At 45.1% G+C, this 22,902-nt stretch overlaps 1 protein-coding gene across 1 annotated transcript in view; it reads right to left on the bottom strand.

Annotated features, from left to right (window-relative positions):
- The window catches only part of TAF5 (TATA-box binding protein associated factor 5), a 275,231-nt gene that overhangs the window by 101,065 nt on the left and 151,264 nt on the right, over nucleotides 1-22,902 (bottom strand). Inside the window, exon 8 of the mRNA XM_078643693.1 lies at nucleotides 5,674-5,838. Within this exon, the coding sequence (XP_078499819.1) occupies nucleotides 5,674-5,838 (165 nt within the window). The remainder of the gene's footprint in view (nucleotides 1-5,673; nucleotides 5,839-22,902) is intronic.

The raw sequence follows: 22,902 nt of genomic DNA, 5'->3' as shown, positions 1-22,902 counted from the left end.
CTCATAGTTGTTGAATGTCACTCATAATTTCACTGCAATTATTATGTTGTTACTCATCAATCTGAAACCTTGGCAGCTATGTGCTGGTAGAGGAGCGGCTGTGGCGGACGCAGCCCAGAGTGTAAACAGGAGTTGGGTGTGATCGGTGCTAGCTGTGATCCACGATTGCGAAGACAAGCGCTGTGGACCGGCTGCGATGAGGAAAGCATACAAAGCGTGGGGCGAACCCACATGGTTCAGGGAAGTTCACCTTAGTATCTGGTGGTAAGTAAGGAGCATAAAAGACTGCGGGACGCCCGGAGCACACAGAAGTCGGCATGTGCCCCCCTGCTGCGGGCTCCAGTAAGCGTTGCTTGGGCCTGTGGAGAGAAACAATAGTAACCTGGGGCGAGTTGGTGGGAAACCTAGCTCCCTTGGAGGCACCACTACACATGGGAACCCACATGTCTACATTATAGCGGGTCCACGCGTACTGTCACTCCTGGACTCTGGTAGAGTGCCCACATGTGGGCATCGCGATCATGGTCTGGGAATAAGCGGAGACATCACTGGCCGCTGACAGCTGTGTGGGGCACCCATTACATCAGTTGTCAGGTGGCTGCGCTGGAACTGGGAAAATAGGCAAGTCTGATAGACATTAATCACAAAAAATACTCCATTTGATCAGCCAATGGTCAGAGTAAACTAGCTGTGCCCAAGAACGGGGACAAAAGAGAGAGAAAAAAAATGAGGGGGGCCTCTCTATTGAAAGGTTGTGCTAAACACAACCATGAGTATGGAAAAAAAACACCTTTTGTTTTAATTACCCTCACACAACCTGGTGGTGTCATGCTTCATCATCGGGTCACCCCGACCCCTAGAAGTCGGGGTGGGCTCAACCACAGTGTTGGGAGCTCTTTAGATAGATAAAGGCCAGGGGGTTAAAGATTAAAATACCTCAGTCAGACCCCCGGTTTCCCTTTATTCTTGGGTCTGTCTGGGTCATTAAAAAATCTAAAAGACGGGTCTCGGAGTATTGTGGTCCTAAAACCCTAGTGCCGACATGTTTCAGTCCTGTTTGGCTGTAAAGGTCCTGGACTTTCTTCAGGGCAAATTGAATACCCCCTATGTGAGGAATATTACAAGGATGGGGAGTCTCTATCCTCTCCGTGATACGAGGGCAGAGTTGCCACTCCTCATGGTGTGCGATATGTTAGTGTGTCTGTTATCTGCCAACCTCCATCCACTTCGGGAGGGCTGCACGTTTCACACAGGCCCGGAAAGATAATGTAGGTGGTCTTCAATTTGAATCCTCATCCCGCATTTCAACCTATTTAGGTTCCAGTCCTCGACTCGTGCTGGAGAGGATAGGGACTCCCCCATCCTTGTGTTATCAGAGCAAAGATTTAGAGGTGCACACCCGGCGCAACAACCTGCAAATAATGGGTGTTCCAGAAAGTACCAATACAGGCCGCCTTGAAGACTGCATAGAAGGAATTCCTGAAGATAATCTCCAGAGTGGACATCATTCTTTGAAAGAGAGACCACACTTTAGGTATCCTCAGCATATGATTCTAATGATAACACAAATGATTTGAGAAGCATGGCCAAAAAAAATCCCATATAAATTGCACTACGAAGGGCTCAACGAGGAGCTCTGCAGAACTTCACAAGGCAGAGAATAAGGATCCAAAGTAAAAGCCCCCCGAGAGGCTGCTGGTTGCCAATTACAGAGGAAAAACTGCAGAAGGGTAAGTGTTGGTCCATTTATCACCAGAATACACATATGGTCAACCAAGAGCCCATGGCGAACTGTATCAAAAGTTGCTGACAGGCGTAACAGGATGAGGGCGGCACTTCCGCCTCCATCCAGTGTCAATCTAAATTCCTCGGTTGCCACAATTAACACGGATTCTGTACTTTGGCTCGGTCTTAAACCAAACGGAGTGTCGTCGAAGAGATGATTCTCATCTATATATGATGCGGGTTGCACATTCATCACCTTCACCACCAGCTTCGCTTGGTAGAGAAGCAGATATATTGGGCAGTAGCTGTTGAAGTCCATCACATTAAGGTTGGGTTGTCTTTAACAGTGGGAGCACCGAAGCAGACTTCCACAGAGGGAAAAATCCCAGTCTTAAACATAACAGAATAGATTTTTGACATGTATAGTGCTACTCCTTTTGATGCCAAGTGTCTTATTTTAGGGGGACAGGGATTCTGGGGTGATCCAGATTTAATATTTGGATTGGCATTAACTGAATGCTCGACCAAGGGAGCCTCAAATTGCCTAAAACGTGGACTTCCACAAGCCACCTCTTGATACTGATCATCAGAACAAGTATTTGTGAACTTATTAAAGATAGTCACTTCTTTCTCCTGGAAAAAAATGGCTAAGGAGTCACAGAAATCCTGACTATTTGCCTCTGCATTGCTAACTGTAGGCGAGTGTTCAGATGTGGGTCCCACTCGCAATGTGTCACTGGAACCAAGCTATACCGACTAAGGAGGTCATAACAAGGGTGAAGCAGGTCCTACGTTGCTTGTGTTCCAGCTCAGGGAGGACCTGGCTTGGCAGTTCGGTCAGGACTGTTCCCATTGGAGCAGGGTCAAGACTGGTTTGCATAGAGCTGGGTCCAACTTGGTGACAGGGTGTGAAAAACACCAATGAATTGTGATGCGGCTGTAGGAAGCTGGCTCTGAATATGGTATACCACTAAATGGTTATAACGTGCACCTATTCCAGAAATCCCTGAAGTTCACAGGGCTCAAAGTAAACCCAAAGTGCTCTATTTGTTGAGCTCTATTTGTTGTAGTGTGTGCGAGCAGCCGAACACAAAGGAGTGGAAGACATTTGTGAGGCACACAGTGACAAATGAGCACGACTCATAAAGGAGGCACACACCAATTTTAGAAAAAGGTTCCTTTAAGATTTATTTTAAGACCAAAAGGTAAGCACATGTTTCAGGAAAAATACTTTACACTTTAAAAAGTGGACACTTAGTGCAACTTTAAGGCTGTGCAATGTTAACAAGAATGCAGTTATTCCGGTAAGTATACTTCCTACAGATCTAAACTTCGGGTTTCAGGTCAAAACCAGGCAATGTTCAAATTGATACCATGAATGCACCACCAGCAGCACAGGGGCAGCCAGGTACAGTGGTCAAATTCGGGGTCAGGTCAACAATGTTAACCAATGGAGACTGGGGGTGATTGACGATGCGCTGCTCACAGGTGGGTAAAGTGGAGTCAGGGGTAGATCTCCTCGAGCTAAGGTAAGCACTGGGGCCACAAGGCAGCACCAAACTTACACCCTCAAGGGGGGCCGAGGGCAGAATGCCACCACAACGGCAGGCGCTCAATGAGGGAGATCATTTTGGAAAGACGCTGCAGGCGCCGGCCAGGAGGCTGCACAAAGAAAACCCACAGCTGCCAAGGTAAGTTCTGATGCTACGGGACATAGGGACAGCATTGGTCAAGCTCCTCAAAGCTCAGGAGCTTTGGATGCAGGGGTGTCCTCTGGCATCAAGAACAGCTTACCGGGCAGGTCGTGGTCAAGAGAAGTCTTCGTATTCAGGCTGCAGGCGTCAATTTAGAGTCTAGCAGGGGTCAGGCCATGGTGGATTCTGGCTCCGAAGCACTGGGGAACCTTTGCAGAACCGGTGGGCCATATGGACTCAGGCCATGGCCATCGGGTGCAGAGGTGGGGGCAGAAGTGTGTCCGGAGCTGGTTTCGCAGATCCTTAGGGCGGAGCTAGTTTATTTAGGAAAGGTCCGCTGTCCACAGGATATCTTGATCTTTGTCGAAGGCAGGCAGTCTTCCCAAGGCTTTGGAGGTTGCAGGACCGACCGGTTGTCTTTTGGAGCAGGATTGTTGAGGGCTGCAGGCAGGCCGGTAGGGCTGGGGTAAGTCAGTTGGTACTACAGTCTTCTCTGTTGCTGTGACGCTGTAGTGTCTGGCTCTTCTTGGGTCATCAAGCACTGATTTCAGGGTCGGGGGAGCCGCCTAAATACTAGATTTAGGGATGTTACAGAGGAATAACAGTTAGGGACAATGATGACACCCTCCTACGGGAGGGGGAATAGCCCTAGCCCAGATTGGAAAATGCCCACCATCTTCAAGATGGTAGGCAAGGAAAAGTGTGCATTACTTCGTTTCCAGCACCTGAGGGGTGGAGTTGGAGAAGGGGGCGTGGGGGGTACAGCTCCTATTCTTCATACATTTTCCTGCTGGTCCTCCCACCAAAAGTGGGGGTTTAAACCAGGGGCAGCCATTTGCTGCTAGCAGCAGAAGCTGGGTTTGCATTACAAAGGTGGCAGTCCTCTGAAGCTTCCCTCTCGAACACTGTGCTCATCCTGGGCGAGGAGGTGTGACACCTCCACCCAGGATGTGCTTTCTTTATGATCCCAGAGAGCAGAGGCTCTCGGCTCAGGGGCCCAGAAACATGTCTGGTGGTGGCAGGCTGCCAAAAGACAGTCAATTACCACACCAGGGCTGGTAGGTTTTCAGGGGGCACCTCTGAGGTGCCCTCTAAGTGCATGTTTTAATTTTTTTTTTAAAGACACTGGATCAGTGTGGGTTTAGTAGAGGAGTGGTTTGGTAACAAACTTCTGGGTTCGGAAAAGCCATCATGGTGCAAGGTAACTAGAGTTGTTGAGTTTCCATCCCATGTACTCTTTATGCCTTCCCTGGCACGTACATTTTTAAGAATATACTTTAATATTGTAGGGGCATACCTTCTCATGCAGATATGCCCACAGAGGAGATATAGTGCACCCTGCCTTAGGGCTTGTAAGACCTACTATAGGGGTTACTTACCTATACATTGGGCAGTGCTGCTGAAGCTGGCACACAGGCAGTGTGCCATGTCAACTGTCATTTTTCTCTGCACCAAGGCATTCACACTGCAGTGCAGTGGCAGTTTGCATGCCCTTGGTGAGGGGTCCCCCTAGGGGACACGCTTCAGTCTCAATGCCCTGGGTACCAGGGTACAATTTACTAGCGACTTACAGGGGGTCTGAAGTGACAATCGTGGTAAATCTTTAACACTGATACAAGGAACCTGGACAGCAAGGACCCAGTACTCTACAGTCAAATTTGCATCAAAGGCCAGGCAAAAAGTGGGGGGATACTGCAACAGAAACCCACAACAGCCCAGGGCAATTACCAGTGGTTAAGATTAATTCAAGCATTCCATTATTACTTTAAGTATACTTTAGTGTGTCGCCCTTATTGGGATCCGTGCACACTACATCACTAGAACCAAGAGATGTTTGGCAGATGAGCCCATAACAATGGTGAAACCGTTCCTGGGTTGCTGGTGTTCAGATTCAGGGATGATCTAGCTTTGCAATTCAGGCTATACTGTTCCCATTGGATCAGGGTCAAGACTGAGTTGCATTTAACTGGGTCCAAATTGACGACGCATGGTGTGCAAAGAATGATGGATTGGGATGCGGCCTGGGTAGTTACCAGTGGTTGAGATTAATACAAGTATTCCATCCACCACTTTCAGTATACTTTGTGGTTAGAAAAACAGCCTTTTGTGGCAGGGTTCAAAAGAGCAGACATTGAATGTAATTACACTCATAAAAATGAATGTAATCAAAGGTTAACAAAGTAAGGATACGCACTGGACATAAGGACAAGTACTGGACTGTACCAGAAAAACATGCAACTAATGCGACTCTCACCGAGCAACCCGGTCATGGCCTCCAGATATGAAGTAGTAGCCGAAGGGTGAGAACTGTGTATCCCACACAGGGTAATTGTGGCCTTTGTAGCCCACCAGGCATGTGAAAGTCTGCAGGCTCCACAATCTGATTGTACCATCTTCTGAACTCGACAACAAGTAATTTCTAATAAGAGAATAAAGGAAAAATAAATGATCATAGTTCAGTAAGAAATAACATACAAGCAGGAAGCCATACATATGCGGATTTGAATCTCAATATAAACTGTGAAGGCATCTATGTATAGCTGCATGAAGATCATTGTGAACAAAGTATTTTAGAAGAAAGCATCTTCTGTAAAACAGTTCATTTTGTTTGCAGTGTGTTGTGCTTATATGTTTAAAGAACATGTCTAAGTTTCAAAACAATTTCGTTTTGCAGAGAAGATTTTCAAACACAGAAGTTACAATTTATCAGTGATTAAGAAAAACATTCTAATGTATCCTTTCCATGGTGAGTCTTTTTGCTCAATATTCTCCAGTTTCGAATCATCAGTGCTAGAGTACTGGAAGGATTTGGAAACATTGTGTGTTAAATGTGCCCACCCTTCTCAGAAAATGGCACAATGTAAATGCTACTTACCTGCAACTATTATTCTACGGTGCTGAAATCCTTCAGATGGATGCTTCTGAAATACTCACAGTACATCTGAACATATTTAAACAAGTAATATAACAAAAGTAAGCTTGTCCATTGCTTGGTCTCTTTACTGGTCAAAGAGGTGAGCATTAATACACACAACTAGAAGGTATGTTACAGTCCTACAGCAAGTAAAGTGCTCTCTTGTATGCTTAACGGTCTCACTGGGAAGGAGTGAAGGGTGCATGTAAATCTATGAAAGAAAGATAATATGATGGATAACAGTCACTAAATGTAAGTAGTGTTTCTTTCCCCTGCATTTTATCTTTTATTGATTTATATAATATTCAAAGAGTATCATATCAGTTTCACTTGAGCGGCAGGGTGGTGAGGCGTCATCTACATCCAAACTCATTCAACAAATTGCGTCCCTGCTCCGTCATTTGCTTCTCCACAGTGATGCTTCTGGAACTGCAAGCTTTCCACATTGGCTATAGGCAGATATCTTGGGATGTACTGTTGGCACACAGAGCTGTTTCGGAGGCTCCCCACATCACAGAAAGTGCTGGAATTCTCCCAACAATCTCTAGTCCTGATGAGGGATGCCGCATATCTATGATCTAAAACTGGATAACAATTCCGTGGTTCCTCATAATAACGAAGTTCTGGCAAAAACAATCATATTCAACTTGAGCTTAACGAGATTTGAAAGAAAAATGTCTGGTTGATCTAAAGTCTGAAACATTTGTAAAAAACTTTATTTAAATGTCTATTATAATTTTACATGAGAAAGACATGTATAGCAAACACGCCAACAATGTAACATTGCAGCAATTCCCCACATATATACACACAACACAGTTTCCATGAGAAGCCCACACCAGGGAGGAGACTACTTTTGTTACAAACTTAATATGCATTGTGTTACAAACTTGATAAGCATTTGTAAAGCCATGCGGTCTCTAAAGAAATATGTAACTATCATTGACTTATTAGGGTGAACAGCAAGGCTGTTTTTCCAAGTAAACATGTATGTTGCATGGGTTAGAAAGGTGCAGACTTGAGTCTTCATAGAATAATATTGACATCAGTCATAGGCGTTAGTCTATATACTGGAGGGTATAGTATAATACACACTCTTGGGTATTGCTTGATGATAGACACGGCAAAAACGTGAATGTGTTACAGGAACTGTTGATGAAGTGCGACGTTAACAGAAATGCTGCTAGGCAGTTTGCACGCTGGAATTTTGGCAACTAAAGCAAGACAGCAACTGCGAGGTCTAGTCTCGTTCCCACCCTTCCAATGCTTTCTTGTACCCTACCTCCCTTGGTCCTTCATAACCTTTGCCAGCTCTCATCCATCTCTGGAATGTATTTTCTCGGCATTTCACCTGACAGTTGATCCCTGCAGAGCTTTGTGAAACCATCTCCAGGAAATGCTGCAAGAGCTATAGAAGGGCATCAGTAAAAGGCTTACTGTATCTGCTGGAGTTCGATCACTTCATGGTGTTCAAGATTAAGGGAAGGCATGGCAGTAGTCATGTGGCACAGCATCCCCCACTTGAATTTGTGCCCCTTTTCAAGGCCTGCAGACAAACAGAGGAAGGTGGGGTGCCTGGGAGGTAGGGGGGGAAAACGCAGGGAGTGAGTGAAGACTATACAGAAGCAGGAATGGGGAAATTATTTGAATATGGGAGGGGTTAAGAGACTGGTGCCCTGATCTGAGGGACCCAACACTGCTTTAAGTTCTAATGGCTAACCATCTGTCCCACCGCTTAAGTCTACCTCAACAACAAGGCAACCTGGTGTATTCCTGATAGTTCATCCTCTATTTTATCTGCCATAGAGCCACCTTTAGCCATCTTCCTAGCCTCATGAATTCTAAAATAATGTTATAGGGGTGCTTTAGGTCAGCCCACTTCATTCATTGGTCTGTTGAACTGTCACCCACATTTGACTTCAGACCTTTTGACTTTGTCAATACTCATTAAAAGTTGCATTATTTTATCTTCAATGTTACAAGTCCTTTCTTCATATGCATACACGTCTTCTTGGAAATGTGGATAAAAGAATGGGAGGAGATTCTAACTTATCTAAGTAATTACAGAGTGGATGAGAACTGGCTGCTTTGGGAGGGTTTAGACACAATGCCCAAGGTGACTGCTTCCCATACATCACTTTTTCACATCTATATATCAGTCCTCACTAGTCATGACCGCACTGAATGAGGGTCATTGGGCTCGATCCTCATTGCTCCTCCAAAACCAACATCACATTGCATGGATTGAACAGTGCTCAATTAGCAGTAGTGGATCCCATGATTATTGGATGCACATGGCTTTAAGGGTCAGAAGAAAGGGTATACATCTTTAGCCATTTTCCTTAAAGGTGCAAGAGCCACTAGCTCCAACTACCCCCAGCTAAATCTAAACATCTTTAAATCAGGAAAAACTGTACATCCGCACATGCACTGTCAAAAATAACCTGCAAACTGACTGTACAAACAATTTGACAAAAGAAAAGTTTTGGCATAGATAAAATGGAGTCTCTGCCGCACAATCTCTCTGAGTCCCTGAACCTTTAAAACTCACTTTCCAAGACCTTTATCCGGAATAGTTAAAAAAAATACATATATTTTCTATTCAATTTTAATACAACCAACAAACCTATAAACACATAGCAACTCCCCTCACCTCCCTCACTTTATGGCACAAAAGACAGACCCTTAAATTCAATTCCCTATATTCAGCCACAATATACTATAAACAAAGCCCACGTTACCAATCTCAGCTCTTGTGGCCCTACTTCAATAATGAGCCCTCCCTTCTCACTCATTTCCCGACAAAGTCTTCCATCCCCTTGCACAACACCCACACTTTAGTAAATTTGGTTCGGCAATCCTGGGCAATGTGTGTCTGTTCTTTCGCACTCATGTTAGCCTCCCACTGCCGCCGTGTTGGGTCCGTTTACTTCCCTGCTTTTGTATCACATCTCTCCGTGCCACCATCAGGAACACATTGAAGAAGAGGATAGGTCTATTGAGAGTCTGTTCTCCGCAACATCACTACCTTGGAGTTTAGTGCCAAAGATTCTCCTAGGACCTGAGAGATCCTAGGACCTGAGAGATCCCGCTACAAACTTCCTCCCAAAACATGTGGATTGTCACAGTTCCATAAAGTGTACATTCATGCCTCTGACTGCATCCTCACACGCATCTATCTAACCCGCTCTGGCTCGGGCGAATAGTCTAGATCTGGTATAGTATGCTCCAAGCAAAATCTTGAGTTGGATCACCCTAAATCCTGCTCAAATTGCCACTTCCCACAGGTACCTGTAGGCCTTCCTCCCCTAATTCATAGTCCTCCACTCTACCCAGATCCTCCTCCGATCTCTCATGCAGCCTCTGTAGCAGGGGAGCATTATTGGCCAGAAGCGTGTTGTAAATGGCAGAAATTACGAGTCAGTGGAGGGAAGTTCCCAGTACGCTATTCTTCAGTGGGCTCTCTTCCGGTATCTTTGTCTTTGGGAGAATGAGAGCCCTAATCTGGTGTCGCACTGGGAGGTAACTCAAGTATTGTCCCCCAGCCAGCTCATATTGGGAATGAAGGTTCTAAAACATCAGCATTTCTTAGTTTACCTATACATCATCCAGTTTTCACATGCCAATCAAATCCCACTTACTGTGGCCTACAATTCCCTGCAGCAGTGCCAACCCCTCCGCCTTTTACAGTGAAATTGTTAAGATGACCGCTCCTTGCCATCTCAGTCATGTGGTCGCTTTTCTCCAGGAGTCCACGACCATGGCAGCAGGAGAAGGAAGTCCTTTTGGGATTTTCTTCCCATAGATCCAGCAGACATATCCCTGCGGCTCCAAGGACCTTCTGTCTGGCCAAAGGAACAGCTCGGTCTGTTCTGCAAAGGACCATTTGTTGAGTACTGCCAATTGCGCTGCCCAGTAGTACAAGCAGAGGTTCGGCAAAGAGATTCCCCCATCCGCCAACCTTTCTTGTGAGCGTCTCCATTGCAATGCGTGACATGCCTCCATCATAGAGCAGGAGCTAGTCTTGTAATCCACCGATTTGGAAAAAGTGGTCAGGGATTCCAATATGCAGTGCATATAGGAATTTCGGCAAGCAAATCCATTTATACAGGACAGCCCTGCCCGGCAAGGACAGCGGGATAAGTCTCCACTGGCTCACATCTATTTGTATTCCCCAGGCAGCTTACAGAGGTTGCAGGAGTAGAAGAGGCTCCTATCACGCGTGACGCTGAAGCCCAAGTATCGAAACCCGAACCTTTCCCACGGTATGGGGCAGTCCCAACCCTCTTGGGGATCTGTAGGAAAGTATCACTTTTTGACATGTCACCCCCACTTTTTGTCTGGTATCTGGTGCAATTTTGACAGACGTACACTGGGTTCCTGCAATCTAGGTCCCCAGGGGCAGATCTGTCCCCAGAAATGTACACTTTGTTCCCCAATTGGCAATACCTTTAGCTCCCCTTGTAAGTCCCTTGTAAATGGTACCACTAGTACCTATGGGCAAGGAGGCTAAAGAGGGTCCCTAAGGGCTGCATCTTATATTGTGCCACCCTAAGGGCCCCTCAGCACCAGCATGCAGACTGCCACTGCAGGTTCCATGCCATGGTGCAGAGTAAAGTGAGACACAACATGGCACACCTCCTGTGTGCCATACATGCACACATTGCATGTAGTATAAACAAGTCACCCCTACAGGAGACATTACAGCCCTAAGGCAGGTGACACTATACATGTGTGGACATATCTCCATGAGCAGATATGCCCCTGTGATGTCTAAGTTGCTTCTGCAAGTAATCAGGGACGCCATTTTAAGAACATGTGCTGGGCACTGGTATTCATGAGTTTCCCCACTACATGATGGCTTCACTGAAAGTAGAGATGTTTGGTATCAAACATCTCATATTAATAAGTCCACACAGATTCCAGTGATGGATTTATTAATACATGCGCCCAGATGGCACCTTAGCTTTGCCCCTTGAAACTTAGTGTGTTGGCTGACCAGCCTGCCACCAGACAGGTTTCTGACCTTCTGGAGGTAAGAACCCGCTCTCTCGGAGGACAGAAACAATGCCTTCACCAGCCCGAGGTGTTATCACCTCTTCCATCCATGATGGCTAAGTAATCAGCATATCAAGGGAGGAGGCTGCAAAGGCCTCTGTTGCCTTTGATATGTGACCCAAGGCTTCCCCAGGCAGGGGAAATGCCACCCCCTGCCGATTTGGCACCAGGTAAGACAGGAAAAGGACAAGTTACGTACCTGTAATCCCAGTTCTCTTCCAGGAGAATCCTCAAAGTCATAAGTGCTGAATATTTCCACCACCGAGGATGGAGTTTGGAGGTGGAGAGGGAGGGCGTTCCAGGACTTGGAGGCGAGGTGAGAGATGGAGCAGACTCCACTGTGGCTACAGCTGATGAGCAGTGTTGGTACAAGGGAGACGGAGGAGGCAGAGCAAATATTTCTGGGTGGTTGGTGGAAGTTCAGCCGGAGGTTCATGTATGCTGGTTCTTGGTCGTGGAGGGCTTTGTAAGCATGTGTCAGTAGTTTGAATTGGCATCTTTTCTGGACTGGGAGTCAGTGGAGGTTCCACAGATGTAAGGTGATGTGGGTCCATATGTAGAGGTTGAGGATCAATCTGGCTGCTGAATTCTGTAGCGTATGGAGCCTTTGCATGAGTTCGTTGGTGGTTCCTGTGCGCAGTGCATTGCTGCAGTCCAGACGTCTGTTGATTAGGGCTTGCGTGACTGTTTCTTGTGCTTATGGGGAGCCATTTAAAGATTCTTTGGAGCTTGCGGAGAGTGTGGAAGTAGGCAGAGGAGACTGTGTTGATCTGTCGTTTCATGGTGAGTCTGTGGTCCAGGATGATGCAAAGGTTGTAGGCATGGTCTTTTGGTATGGGGGTAAGGGTGGGTTCGAGTTCAGCGGACCACCATGTATAGTGCTAGAGAGAAGCACGGTTGTCAAAGATTAGTACCTAGGTCTTGTCCATGTTAAGATCAGACAGTTGTCCATCTAGGTTGCAACTTTCTTCATGCAGTTGTGGAAGTTGGTCTTGGTGGTGGGGTCTGCTGACAGAGTGTGGGGGTTGTCAGCATAGGATATTATGTTAATATTGTGGGTTCTAACGATGTAGGCTAGAGACATCATGTAGGTGTTGAAGAGGGTGGGACTGAGGGATGAGCAGTGAGGGATGCCGCAGATGGTGCTAGTGGGTTCTGAAGTGAAAGGGGGAGGGGTAGGTGGATTCTCTGTGAGCGTCCCGAGAGGAATGATGCAATCCATCTGATAGCATCTTCCTTGATTCTAATCTGGTGAAGTCTCTTGATGAGTGTGTGGTGGGGTACGGTTTTAAAGGCTGCAGTAAGGTTGAGAGAGATCAGGGCGCCGATTCTCCTCAGTCGAGTAGGGTGCGGATATCGTTTGTGGTGGCGATCAGGGTGGTCTTGTGCTGTGGTTGACCCAGAAACCAGATTGGGAGCCATCTAGCAGGTGTTCCTCTTCAGGTGTTTGGTGAGCTTCTCCAGGACGTTTGTGGGGCACAGAAGCAGCGATCTGGGGCGGTAGTTCTGGAGTTCGGTGGAGTCTGCAGAGTGTTTCTCTAGGAAAGGTCTGACCTCTGCTGGAAAGGTGGCTCTGTCGATGGATGCGTTGAGGATGGTATGAGTTGGTGGCTGAGCTTGCTGCTTCCTAGGATGAAGAGGCTGTGGAGGCAGGGGCCGGTGGGTACTTCCGAGGGGATGGAGCTCATGATGAGCTGTTCTCATGTGGTGAGATGTTGATCGTGGGAGTATTCTGTGGGAGTGAGGAGGTCTATGGGCTGGTGCTCGAAGTTGCTGTAGATGGTGGATATCTTGTGTTGAAGTGATTTGCTACAGCGTCGCAGAGTTCCTGTGAGGGAGGGATCGTGCTCTCATTGGCTTTTGGGCAGGAGAACTCTCACAATGGTGGAGTTCTTTGGTGTGGTTGGCGCTAGCCTCGATTAGGTCTGCAAGGGCACTCTTTCATGTTTTTCAGTCATTGGTAGTATTTGTTGAGGGCTGACGAAGGTGGATCGGTCTGTATTGTCTCTGCTGGTTTGCCATCTTCTCTCCAGTTGTTTGCAGTGGTGTTTCATTGTGCCGAGTTTGGATGTGTACCAGCTGGCTTGTTTGATGGATCAGCAGGTTTTTGCTGGTTTTATGGGGGTAACTTGGCCAGCGGCGCTGGTGATCCAGGTGCTGAAGTTATCGACTGGCTGTTCCAGGTTAGTTGCGGCATCAGGCAGGGTGGTGTTGAGCGTCCATCGATTAAGACTGTCTCTCTTTGCTCCAGCTGTGGAAGGGAGTTCAAGGAGGGTTGGGTGGAGCCAAGTGATCTTGTGATTGTGAAGGGGACGATAGAGTGGTCGGTCCAGATGAGTTCCGTTGTATTGCTGCATTTCACTATTGCTGGAAGTGAAGAAAGGGTCCAGTGTGTGTCCTGCTCTGTGAATGGAGTCTGTAACCAACTGGGTGAGGCCGATGTTGTCCATTCGTTCCAAGAGGCACGTGGAGGTCAACGAGGAAGATTTAGTGCTTGGAATCGCTGGCAAATGGGGCAATGAAGTCTGTGATGGCATTGCAAAGGCAGGTGCCTGGTCATGGGGGTCTATAGGCAAGGGTGCCTTTGTCAGTGTGGAGTTGGAAGTTAAGGTGTCCCATGATCGGCGTGGTGTTGTCTTCAATGGTGGTGCTGCAGATTGATTCTTTGTAGAGGATGGCAATGCCACCTCCATGTTTGTTGGTGCAGTCCCGGTATGTCATCTTGTAGCTATGGAGCATCGCGGTTGTGACGCTCGGGTCGAGGAGGGGTTGAGACAGATCTCTGTGATGGTGATGTCAAGGGAGAGGGTTGAGAGAGTGTCTCAGACTTCTGTGGCATGTTTGTAGAGTGATATGGCGTTGAACAGGGGCAACAGAGTATGTTCAGGGTGGTGTCAGTCAGTGGGGTGGGAGTGGCACGAGTGGTCCTAGGTTGCAGGTGAAGAGACAGCTGTGGCAGGCGAACGGTCCAGATGTGGAGTGTACAGATGAGGCAGCAATTGATGCGGGGTCCAGTGCTTGGAAATGTGCAGAAAAATGAATTTATTAATACAATTGATATTGATAACATCAATCTAAGTGGGTTTACCTTTTTTGTTTGTATTTAAAAATGCTGTTAAAGTAATTATCTAACTTGCGACAGAACCTGCCTTACCTTTGGTTATCAAGCAGGCGGCACAGCTGCACTGCGGCCTACATCAAATAGGTCCTGGGAGGGGTGCTGGGGAGGCGGGTAGCGGGACACAGTGAGTGAGCAGCGAGGCTCGCGGAGCTAAACAGCCACATGGCACAACGGTTGCAGAAATAATCAAAACTACAATACAAGCTAAAAAGAGGCTAAATCAGGCTCAACAGCATTGTTGCAAGACAACTAACAGCTAGCAGTGCAGGTACATAGGGCAGTCGGACGGGAGGAGAGATACGCAGCCGAGCAGCGTGGGGGAGCTGGCTGCTCCATCTATTAAAGTATGTAACGGATGAATGCTTTTCGTATTAACCAGACACAGAATGCTCTCAGCCCATGTAGCATATGCTCCGACCTGCCGAAGCACCTTCATGCAGCTCAGCCAGTAACGTATATAGTGGGGGTCCAGAGTGTGGGACCCACTTAAAGCAACAATGAAAAGTCCTTCAAAGTAAATCCTGACACCAACTGTTTCACGGATATGAAGGCTACAAACCCGGTTTTGAAAAGATATGTCTGAGCCTACAGAGTACTCTCGGGATAAGAGGAACTAGATGAGTCTTTATGTATTTTAGTGGGTATCATTCCCACTCCTGTGGGATATGTCCCCGAGCTCCGCAAAAGTCCCTCAAGTAGAAGGTTTCTCCATTTTAAGAAATAATAAGTTGAAACGGGCAAGGATGATTTGCTTGTTTAATTCCAATTCAAAATCTCGTTGTTTTCACAAGACTCATTTGAATATATAAAAGAATCCGTCATTGCTTTATTGTTTGACAATTTTTAAATTTCCCAATGCATTTCGGCAAAGATGTTGCCTTCATCCGGGGATATTCTAGAAAAAGCGAAGCGTGTTTAAGGGTGATAGCACTTGGACTTGGGAAGTCAGCCGTAGTTATACGTAAATCAGTGATTCAAGTGAAAATTAACAAATGCAGAGGACCGACTATATTCGCGAACGTTGCTCGTGTTAACAAATACCATTTTCAATTTCTTTATGTATTTGTCCACAGAATCAATATGGGCACAGAGGTATTTCAGGTTACGTTTTACTCACACTAAATATGGACAGCAAGTTAAGTCGCCCAGTCCCACAATGTACCTTGCTAAATCTTTTGCCTTGAACCAATTCATTCCTATCCAGCAAAAGACTTTACAAACCACATATACACCTCCCACACTTTAGGAGTGTATGGCCCCCTTTAAAAGAACTTACAGTCAGTCGCACTTAAAAAAAAAAAAAAAAAAAAAAAAAAAACACATCTCAAGATCCTCAGACTTTATCGAACTTAAAAACTGTCACACCTACCCTCTTCCCGGAAGGGCATATAGAAGGGACTAACCATATCCTACATGGCCATCATTCTAAACTTAGACCTCAGGGGTACCACAGCCCATATGAGAGAGGAATTTCTGCTTTCCATGGGTGAAGGCAAAACACACCCACTACACTCCACAACCACAGGGTAGCTTAACAGAACACTGACAGAAAGGCTGGAAAATCATGCAGACCACCCACTCTGGTGCCCCAACGGACCAGGCCCCCACCACATCTACAACCTGGGAACATCACCATTCTGCACCACCCTGACCCACATCATGAACATCTACATCACATCCGTCACTTTCCCAGATGAAAGTAAACCATGCAGAATAGACACCCACCTCAAGAAGCCCACAGATGACCCAAAGCAACTGAACAACTTCCGATCCCATCACTTTGCTTCCCTATCTAGCCAAAATGGTTGAGAAGGCTACCAACAAGTAACTCACAACCCACCTCGATTTTCACTACCTTTTAGACAACACTGAATCAGTATTCAGAAAGGACCACAGCACCAAAACAGGACTCACTATGGCCACAGATGACATTCTAATCTTCCTGGACTGAGTAGGAAGAACAGCGCTCATCCTGCTCAAACTCTCAACGGTCTTCAACACGGTCTCCCACAACACCCTATCAGAAGACTCCACAAGGTTGGCAAACAAGTGTCTGCTCTCAAATAGATCAGTTTCTGGCGCATAGGAAGAACCACCAAAGGCAAAGCGGTGGGTTTCAGGGTTTCAAACTCTTGTTTCTTTTTTAGTTCAAAAAATCATTCTACGACTCCCAACCATTAGGTGGAGGTTACAAACGCCAGTGTCATCTCATGCACAGAGATCACCACCACCATCATCTACCATCATCTAAACTATTGAAACTCACTGCCAGGCTATGGATTTAGAACCAGGAAAACAGAAAGTGCCTAAATGTATGCTAACTTAATACAATTAGTTCTGCTCTGAAAGCTATCTACTAGCTTCCTGCGCAATCTAACCTCCAATTCATTTTTTTTTTTTTTATTTTTTTTTTAGGTTTAAGTATTTTTATTAAGGAAATACAGCAGTACAGCAATGTAAAACAAGAAAAGGACCAGGCAATAACAGATAGCACCTAGTAAGAGAAATCAATGCTGATGTAGTCTCTAGAGTTCACCGCCACCCTCAAGGTTCTACAGTCTGAACTAAGCAAGAGCCTCTATGGGTGGCACCCTCGAGCATTGTAGTCGTGCGTCGACCAGGAAGCAAAGAACAATCCCACTGTATTTCACAGTTAATGTAACAAACTACCCCAACAACCCCCTATTCCCATCCCCTTCCCTCCCCCCAACTCTCAGTCCGGTGCTGCGCAAGGAAGTTCTCGGAAACACATAAGCCCTTTCCCATCATGTTCCCAACGTGCGTGCCCCACTCATCCATTCCCCACAGGCCTTTTAGGTGATCGGTGGTGTAAGTCTAAGGAGTCTCAGGTATCTGGGGCACGTAAGCTCCCTGAATTCAGTGGCCAATAAAGTATGGAATGGCTGCCACAGCTCCGTGAATTGGTCCATCTCCCCCGCCAATGTAAGCGAAAGTTTCTCCATGCCCAGTACATGCCACAGCCTATGCAACCAACCCGTGATCGAGGGAACAGTGGGAGTGCGCCAGTGTATTAGAATGTTCTGCACAGCGGAGCCCAAGGCGATGGCTATGTGTCTCCCTCTCCGGGATTTCAACGGATACATCAAGGCATTAGGCAGGCCCAGTAGGGTGTATGCTGGGAAACGAGGTAACTCTATGTCAAAACATTTATCAATTTCATCGAGCACCTCCTTCCAATAATCCAGTAGCAGGGGGCATTCCCATAAGATATGCGTCAGTGTCCCAGTGTGTCCACAAGCGCGCCAACATGTAGTGTCTAAGAGCCTGTTCATTTCGTGCAAGCGTTCGGGAGTGCGGTACCAGTACGTCGAAACCTTGGTGAAGGTTTCCGTGAGCCCCACATGATATGCAGAGTGTCGCGCTCGGTATGAGATCTGCTCCCATTCCTTATGACTCAGCGTCCTCCCCAGCTCCCTGTTCCACCTCTCCCGGCCAGGGTTATAAATGTGTACGGTCGGAGGCTGTAGCATTTTATATAGATCCGATATGAGTTTCGCATCTGAAGCACGCGTCGCCAACCATCGCTCATAGGGGAGCAGGTTCCTGTCCGCTGCATCCCGCACCTGTTTTTTTTTTTTTTTAAACCAAGAAAAGGCAAGGTACATTTTACAAAACATTACAGAAAATAACACAATATGACTAGATCGTAAAGGAGGTGAGGCAAATTGATGCAAACTAAACAATTACTAAAGCATTGGAATAGGAATAAGAACTCGAAATTAGATTAATCAAAATAAGAGCTCTAATACAGCGATATGTGCATAAAACAAATTGAATTGATAAACTTTAGATCAACCGATACCAGTGGGAATAATCCCCGCCTTCCAGTTAGCAATTGGGCGCCAGAGAGCTTCTCCTCGCGCCCTAGCTTTTACTCCTCTTGTTTCAAATATAGCGGTTTCATATCTACAAACTGCTAGAAAACGCGCTAGCCACATCTGGAAGCTAGGTGGATCTGCTTCTTTCCAGCGGGCGGATAAAATTAATCTTAGTACTGCTGTACCTATAAAAATTTAATTTTCTTCAGATTTAGTTAAATTTAAAGAATAATCATGCCCTAGTAAAAACAGAGTTTCTGATTCTGGTATTTTATGGCTAAATATTTCTTCCCAAAAGGATAATAACATTTTTGATCAACGTCAATTCAGAACAATTATAAAACATGTGAGTGAGGGCTGCTGGTCCTCGCGTACATCTAGGGCACAAATCATTCTCACGCTTACCCCATGAAAATAGTTTAGCAGGAGTAAAATAAAGATCAAATATAGTTTTATATAATTGCGCTTTAAGATTGCTAGCCATAAGTAGCTTCTGGCCCAATTCTAATACTCTATCGATATCTACATTAGAATGGTTTAATTTCCTAGCCCATTTATTTTCAGTTTTGTCAAGATCTTCTTTTTGTATATTCAAAAGAATATTGTAGAGAGTTCCAATCCTAGTGTTTATTCTAGATAATACATCCAAAATTTCAATATTGTGTAGAGAAATTAAGGACTCTTTGGCTTTCAACATTGCAAATCCCTGTGCAAATTTTAAAAAGTCACCATTTGGTAAATTAAATGTGGCTTTTAGATCAAAAAAGTAGTATCAAAACCTTTTACTAGAAATTCACCAACTGTTCTAATTCCCAACTTGTCCCATTTTTTCGCAGCCGAAGCCAAATCCGGACCTTGGATAACATTTGATTGCCAAAGCCGCGTATATCGGTTGATCTTCCCAATATGAATATATTTGGCCACTTTGTTCCAAACTCTTCGTGCACTAGTCATTACTTCTCCCTTAAAATCTTTATAATTTCTTGCCTCGGTCTTCCGAAGAAGTAAGCCCTTAGCCTCCTGACCTATGAGAAGTTCATATATGGAAGGTATTTCTTCAAAGCTTTCGGAGCTCTCTAAGTTATAGTCAGTAATCATGGGAGAAATCGGTTTTAAAAAAGCTGCCCAATGGTATAGGGTTATATTGGGTACAGTAAGACCGCCTCTGTCCAACGGGAGTGATAAAAGTGCAAGCGATCTCCGAGTCTTCCCATTTTGCCAAATGAATTTAGATATAAGTGAGTTGATTTATACTAGTATATCTTGATCAATGGCAAGTGGGATGGCTCGGAATAAGTAAAGGCATCTAGGTAACGTATTCATTTTCACATAGTGGACTCTTCCTATGATAGAAAGATGGAGGCTGTTAACCCTTTCAAAATCATTCTTAATTTTAGCCACTAACGGATCAAAATTAGCTTTTGGTAATTGTTTAATATTTGTACACAGAACAACACCCAAATATGTGGCCTTTTTAGTTCTTCGTTGATCCAAACAGATGGTATTATCAGTGCACAGAATAATCGTCTTTCCTTTGAGAGAATAGCCCGAGCAGCGTCCAAATTCAGTAGTTAATTTCTCTATTTCACAGATAGCCTCAATCTGATTAGGTGTAGTGACCGCGATATCATCGGCATAGGCCAATACTTTAGTTTCAAAATGACGATTAATAACTGGTTTGACAGTATTGTTTTCTAATAACTTCAAAATTAAGGGATTGATATATAGAGCAAAAAGCAGGGGCGAACAAGGACACCCCTGCCTGATGCCTCTAGCGATATTGATATGTCGTGATAATAACCCTGCTGCTAAAATTTTTGCTTTGGGACGGAAATACATTGATTTAATGGATTGGATAAATTTAGAGCCGAAATTATTGCGCTTCATAACTTCCCAAAGAAATTTCCATGAAACGCGGTCAAACGCTTTTTCAGCGTCAAGCAGGATCATCGACATTTGTCCCCCCGTGGCAGCTTTGGCATCAAATAAGGCGATTGCCCTACAGGTGTGTTCCGTGGTTCCTTTGCCAGGTATAAAACCATGTTGCCACGGGGATACAAGATGCTCAACGATCCTGCTGAGTCTGAGTGCCAGGACCTTTGAATATAATTTGGAGTCCGAATTAATCAGGGATATAGGACGATAAGAGGTTAGATGTTCGGGAGATTTTCCCTTTTTGGGAAAAACGATTATAGTGGCCTCATCCCAAGAAGTTGGTGGGATACCATTATATTGAATCCCAAGGAACAAGTCATGTAGAATAGGACACAATTGGTGAGCAAGAACTTTGAACAGATCAATCGGCAGTTTATCAGGACCTGCTGCTTTGCCTGATAATAATGACAATGCAGCGCTGACCTCTGAAAGTGTAATTTCTTTGTCAAGTTCTTCTTTGGTGGTATCATCTAATAGCTTCGTACCCTCAGGGTTAATAAGAAAATTGTCTAAGTAATCAATTATATCTTTTTCCATAGCTGGGGTTTCATCCGAATAAAGATTTTGATAGTATCTTTGAAATTGATAATTAATATCTTTAGCGTGGGAAAAAGTCTGACCATTGTCTACTATTGAGGAGATATTATTCCTAACATTTTTCTGGCGTGTAGAAAGTGCCAATTGTCTGCCCACTTTCTCCCCGCTTTCATAAATATGTTTCCTATGTACATGATATGTTTGGGCAGCTTTCTGGCTGAGTTTAGTATTTAGTTCCGACTTCAACAGTGTTACCTGCATCATTGAATGGGTGGCTTCTTGTTTATGTATAATCTTGGCAGTATGTTCTTCTTCGGCTTTAGCTAGGGCTGCCATTTTCAATTCATATTCTTTTTTTATGATTTTCTCATTTTTATTTTGGAAGCTGATGGTCTCACCCCTTAATGCAACTTTATAGGTATCCTACACAATATTCCTCGGCGCACTAAAGCGATTCATATTGAAAAATTCATCAGTCCAGATTTTAATATAACCAATATACTCATTGTTAGATAGTAGCTTCCTATCGAATGACCAGGAATTTTTTTGAGTAAGATTGATATCATAAGTAGTTAGCAGAACTAAAGGATTATGATCCGAAATTATTTTAGGTGGTTTGTTTATATGTGAATAAGGTACTAAATCCTGAGACGTAAAGATATAGTCTATCCGGACATGCTTCTGATGAGGGTGGGAAAAATATGTATAACCGTGATCAGCGGGATTATTCTGTGCCCAAATATCAGTTAAACCCAAACTATAAACCAAACTTTTGACAGCACGGTATACCCTTTGTTTCCTGCCCATATATTTCTGTTTTGGTATTTGCGTTTGTACCGAGACTATTGGTATAAGTGAGATGTTAAAATCACTGCATAAAATTAATGGGCCTTGCCACATAGCTAATTCTATTTCTAGGTTTTGAAATATTGCGGGGTCATCATGATTTGATCCATAAATGGAACATATAGTAATTCCGCTAGCTAATTTAACAATTGCCCATCTTCCATGTGCGTCAGCTAGGTGACGTATTCCCTGTCCAAGACTGGATTTAGCAAAGATAGCAACACCCCTTATAGTTGAGGATTGGGATGTTGTTATTAACAAGTTATATCCCTTGAGATTTAATAGGGCTCTTTTATTCCAAGGAATATGTGTCTCTTGGATGCATAAAACATCAACAGGATTTAATTTCATTAATTCCCCCAGTCTAAGACGCTTATCTCTAGATAAGAGCCCTCCTACATTCCAGGATTGAATAGTTAGCTTAGCCATTGTTAATATAGTAAGATTGCTCAATACTTTTGTTCCAGTAAAAACTTTTGTCCTGTCGTATCTCCTCTACTGCTGTTTCAGAAATTATACATACTCTTGCTGATAAGCCTGGTTTGTTTTTAGGGCTCGCCTGCTGTGCACATGTGCACAGCTGGAAGCTCTATAGGGGCTTATCCAGTCTTTAACCACCACTGGCGATTCCACTGGCGATTTCTTTGAGTGCATGTGCTTTTTAGGTCATTGCGCAAGCGCAAGCCCTAAAAAGCGCGTGCACAATGCCACCAGCCGCCTGCCTGCCTGCCTCGCATTACCACATCAAAGGCAGCTTCTCAGCCCCTAATTATTCACGGCCGGCCGGCCGTACTTTCAGTTTCACGGCCGCCGGTGCACACTCAGCTCAGGCGCCTGGATTCCTTGCTGCTTGTGGCCTGGACGAATATATTAATCTAACTCTCTCTCTCTTTCCATTTCTCTCCTCTCTCTCTGCTCTGTCTCTGATCTTTCTCTCCAACTCCATACATCTCCCTCTTTCTTTCTCTCTTGTTAAGCTGCCGGCTCTTAACGCTCTGTCTGCAGCAAGGCTGTCAACGATATGCTTCGCTCATTACATTTGCGGTGTAGGAGTGTGCTTGTTTCCGCCCCCTGCCAGCACGAAAAGAGAATCATGACCACAATGGTTTACATAAATATCAACGCGCCAGGTCAATCTTTTGAGAAAATCGCTACCATTATGATTTGTAATGGTGGCTGCAGGGCATTCGCAAAAATATAATTAAAGTCGCAAGACCGTCATGATACTGGCCA

Source organism: Lissotriton helveticus, chromosome 5_1, assembly GCF_964261635.1.
Source record: "Lissotriton helveticus chromosome 5_1, aLisHel1.1, whole genome shotgun sequence".
In the NCBI taxonomy this organism is placed as follows: Eukaryota; Metazoa; Chordata; class Amphibia; order Caudata; family Salamandridae; genus Lissotriton; species Lissotriton helveticus.
Note: the sequence above shows the minus strand (reverse complement) of the source record. Positions and strands in the feature narration are given on the sequence as shown.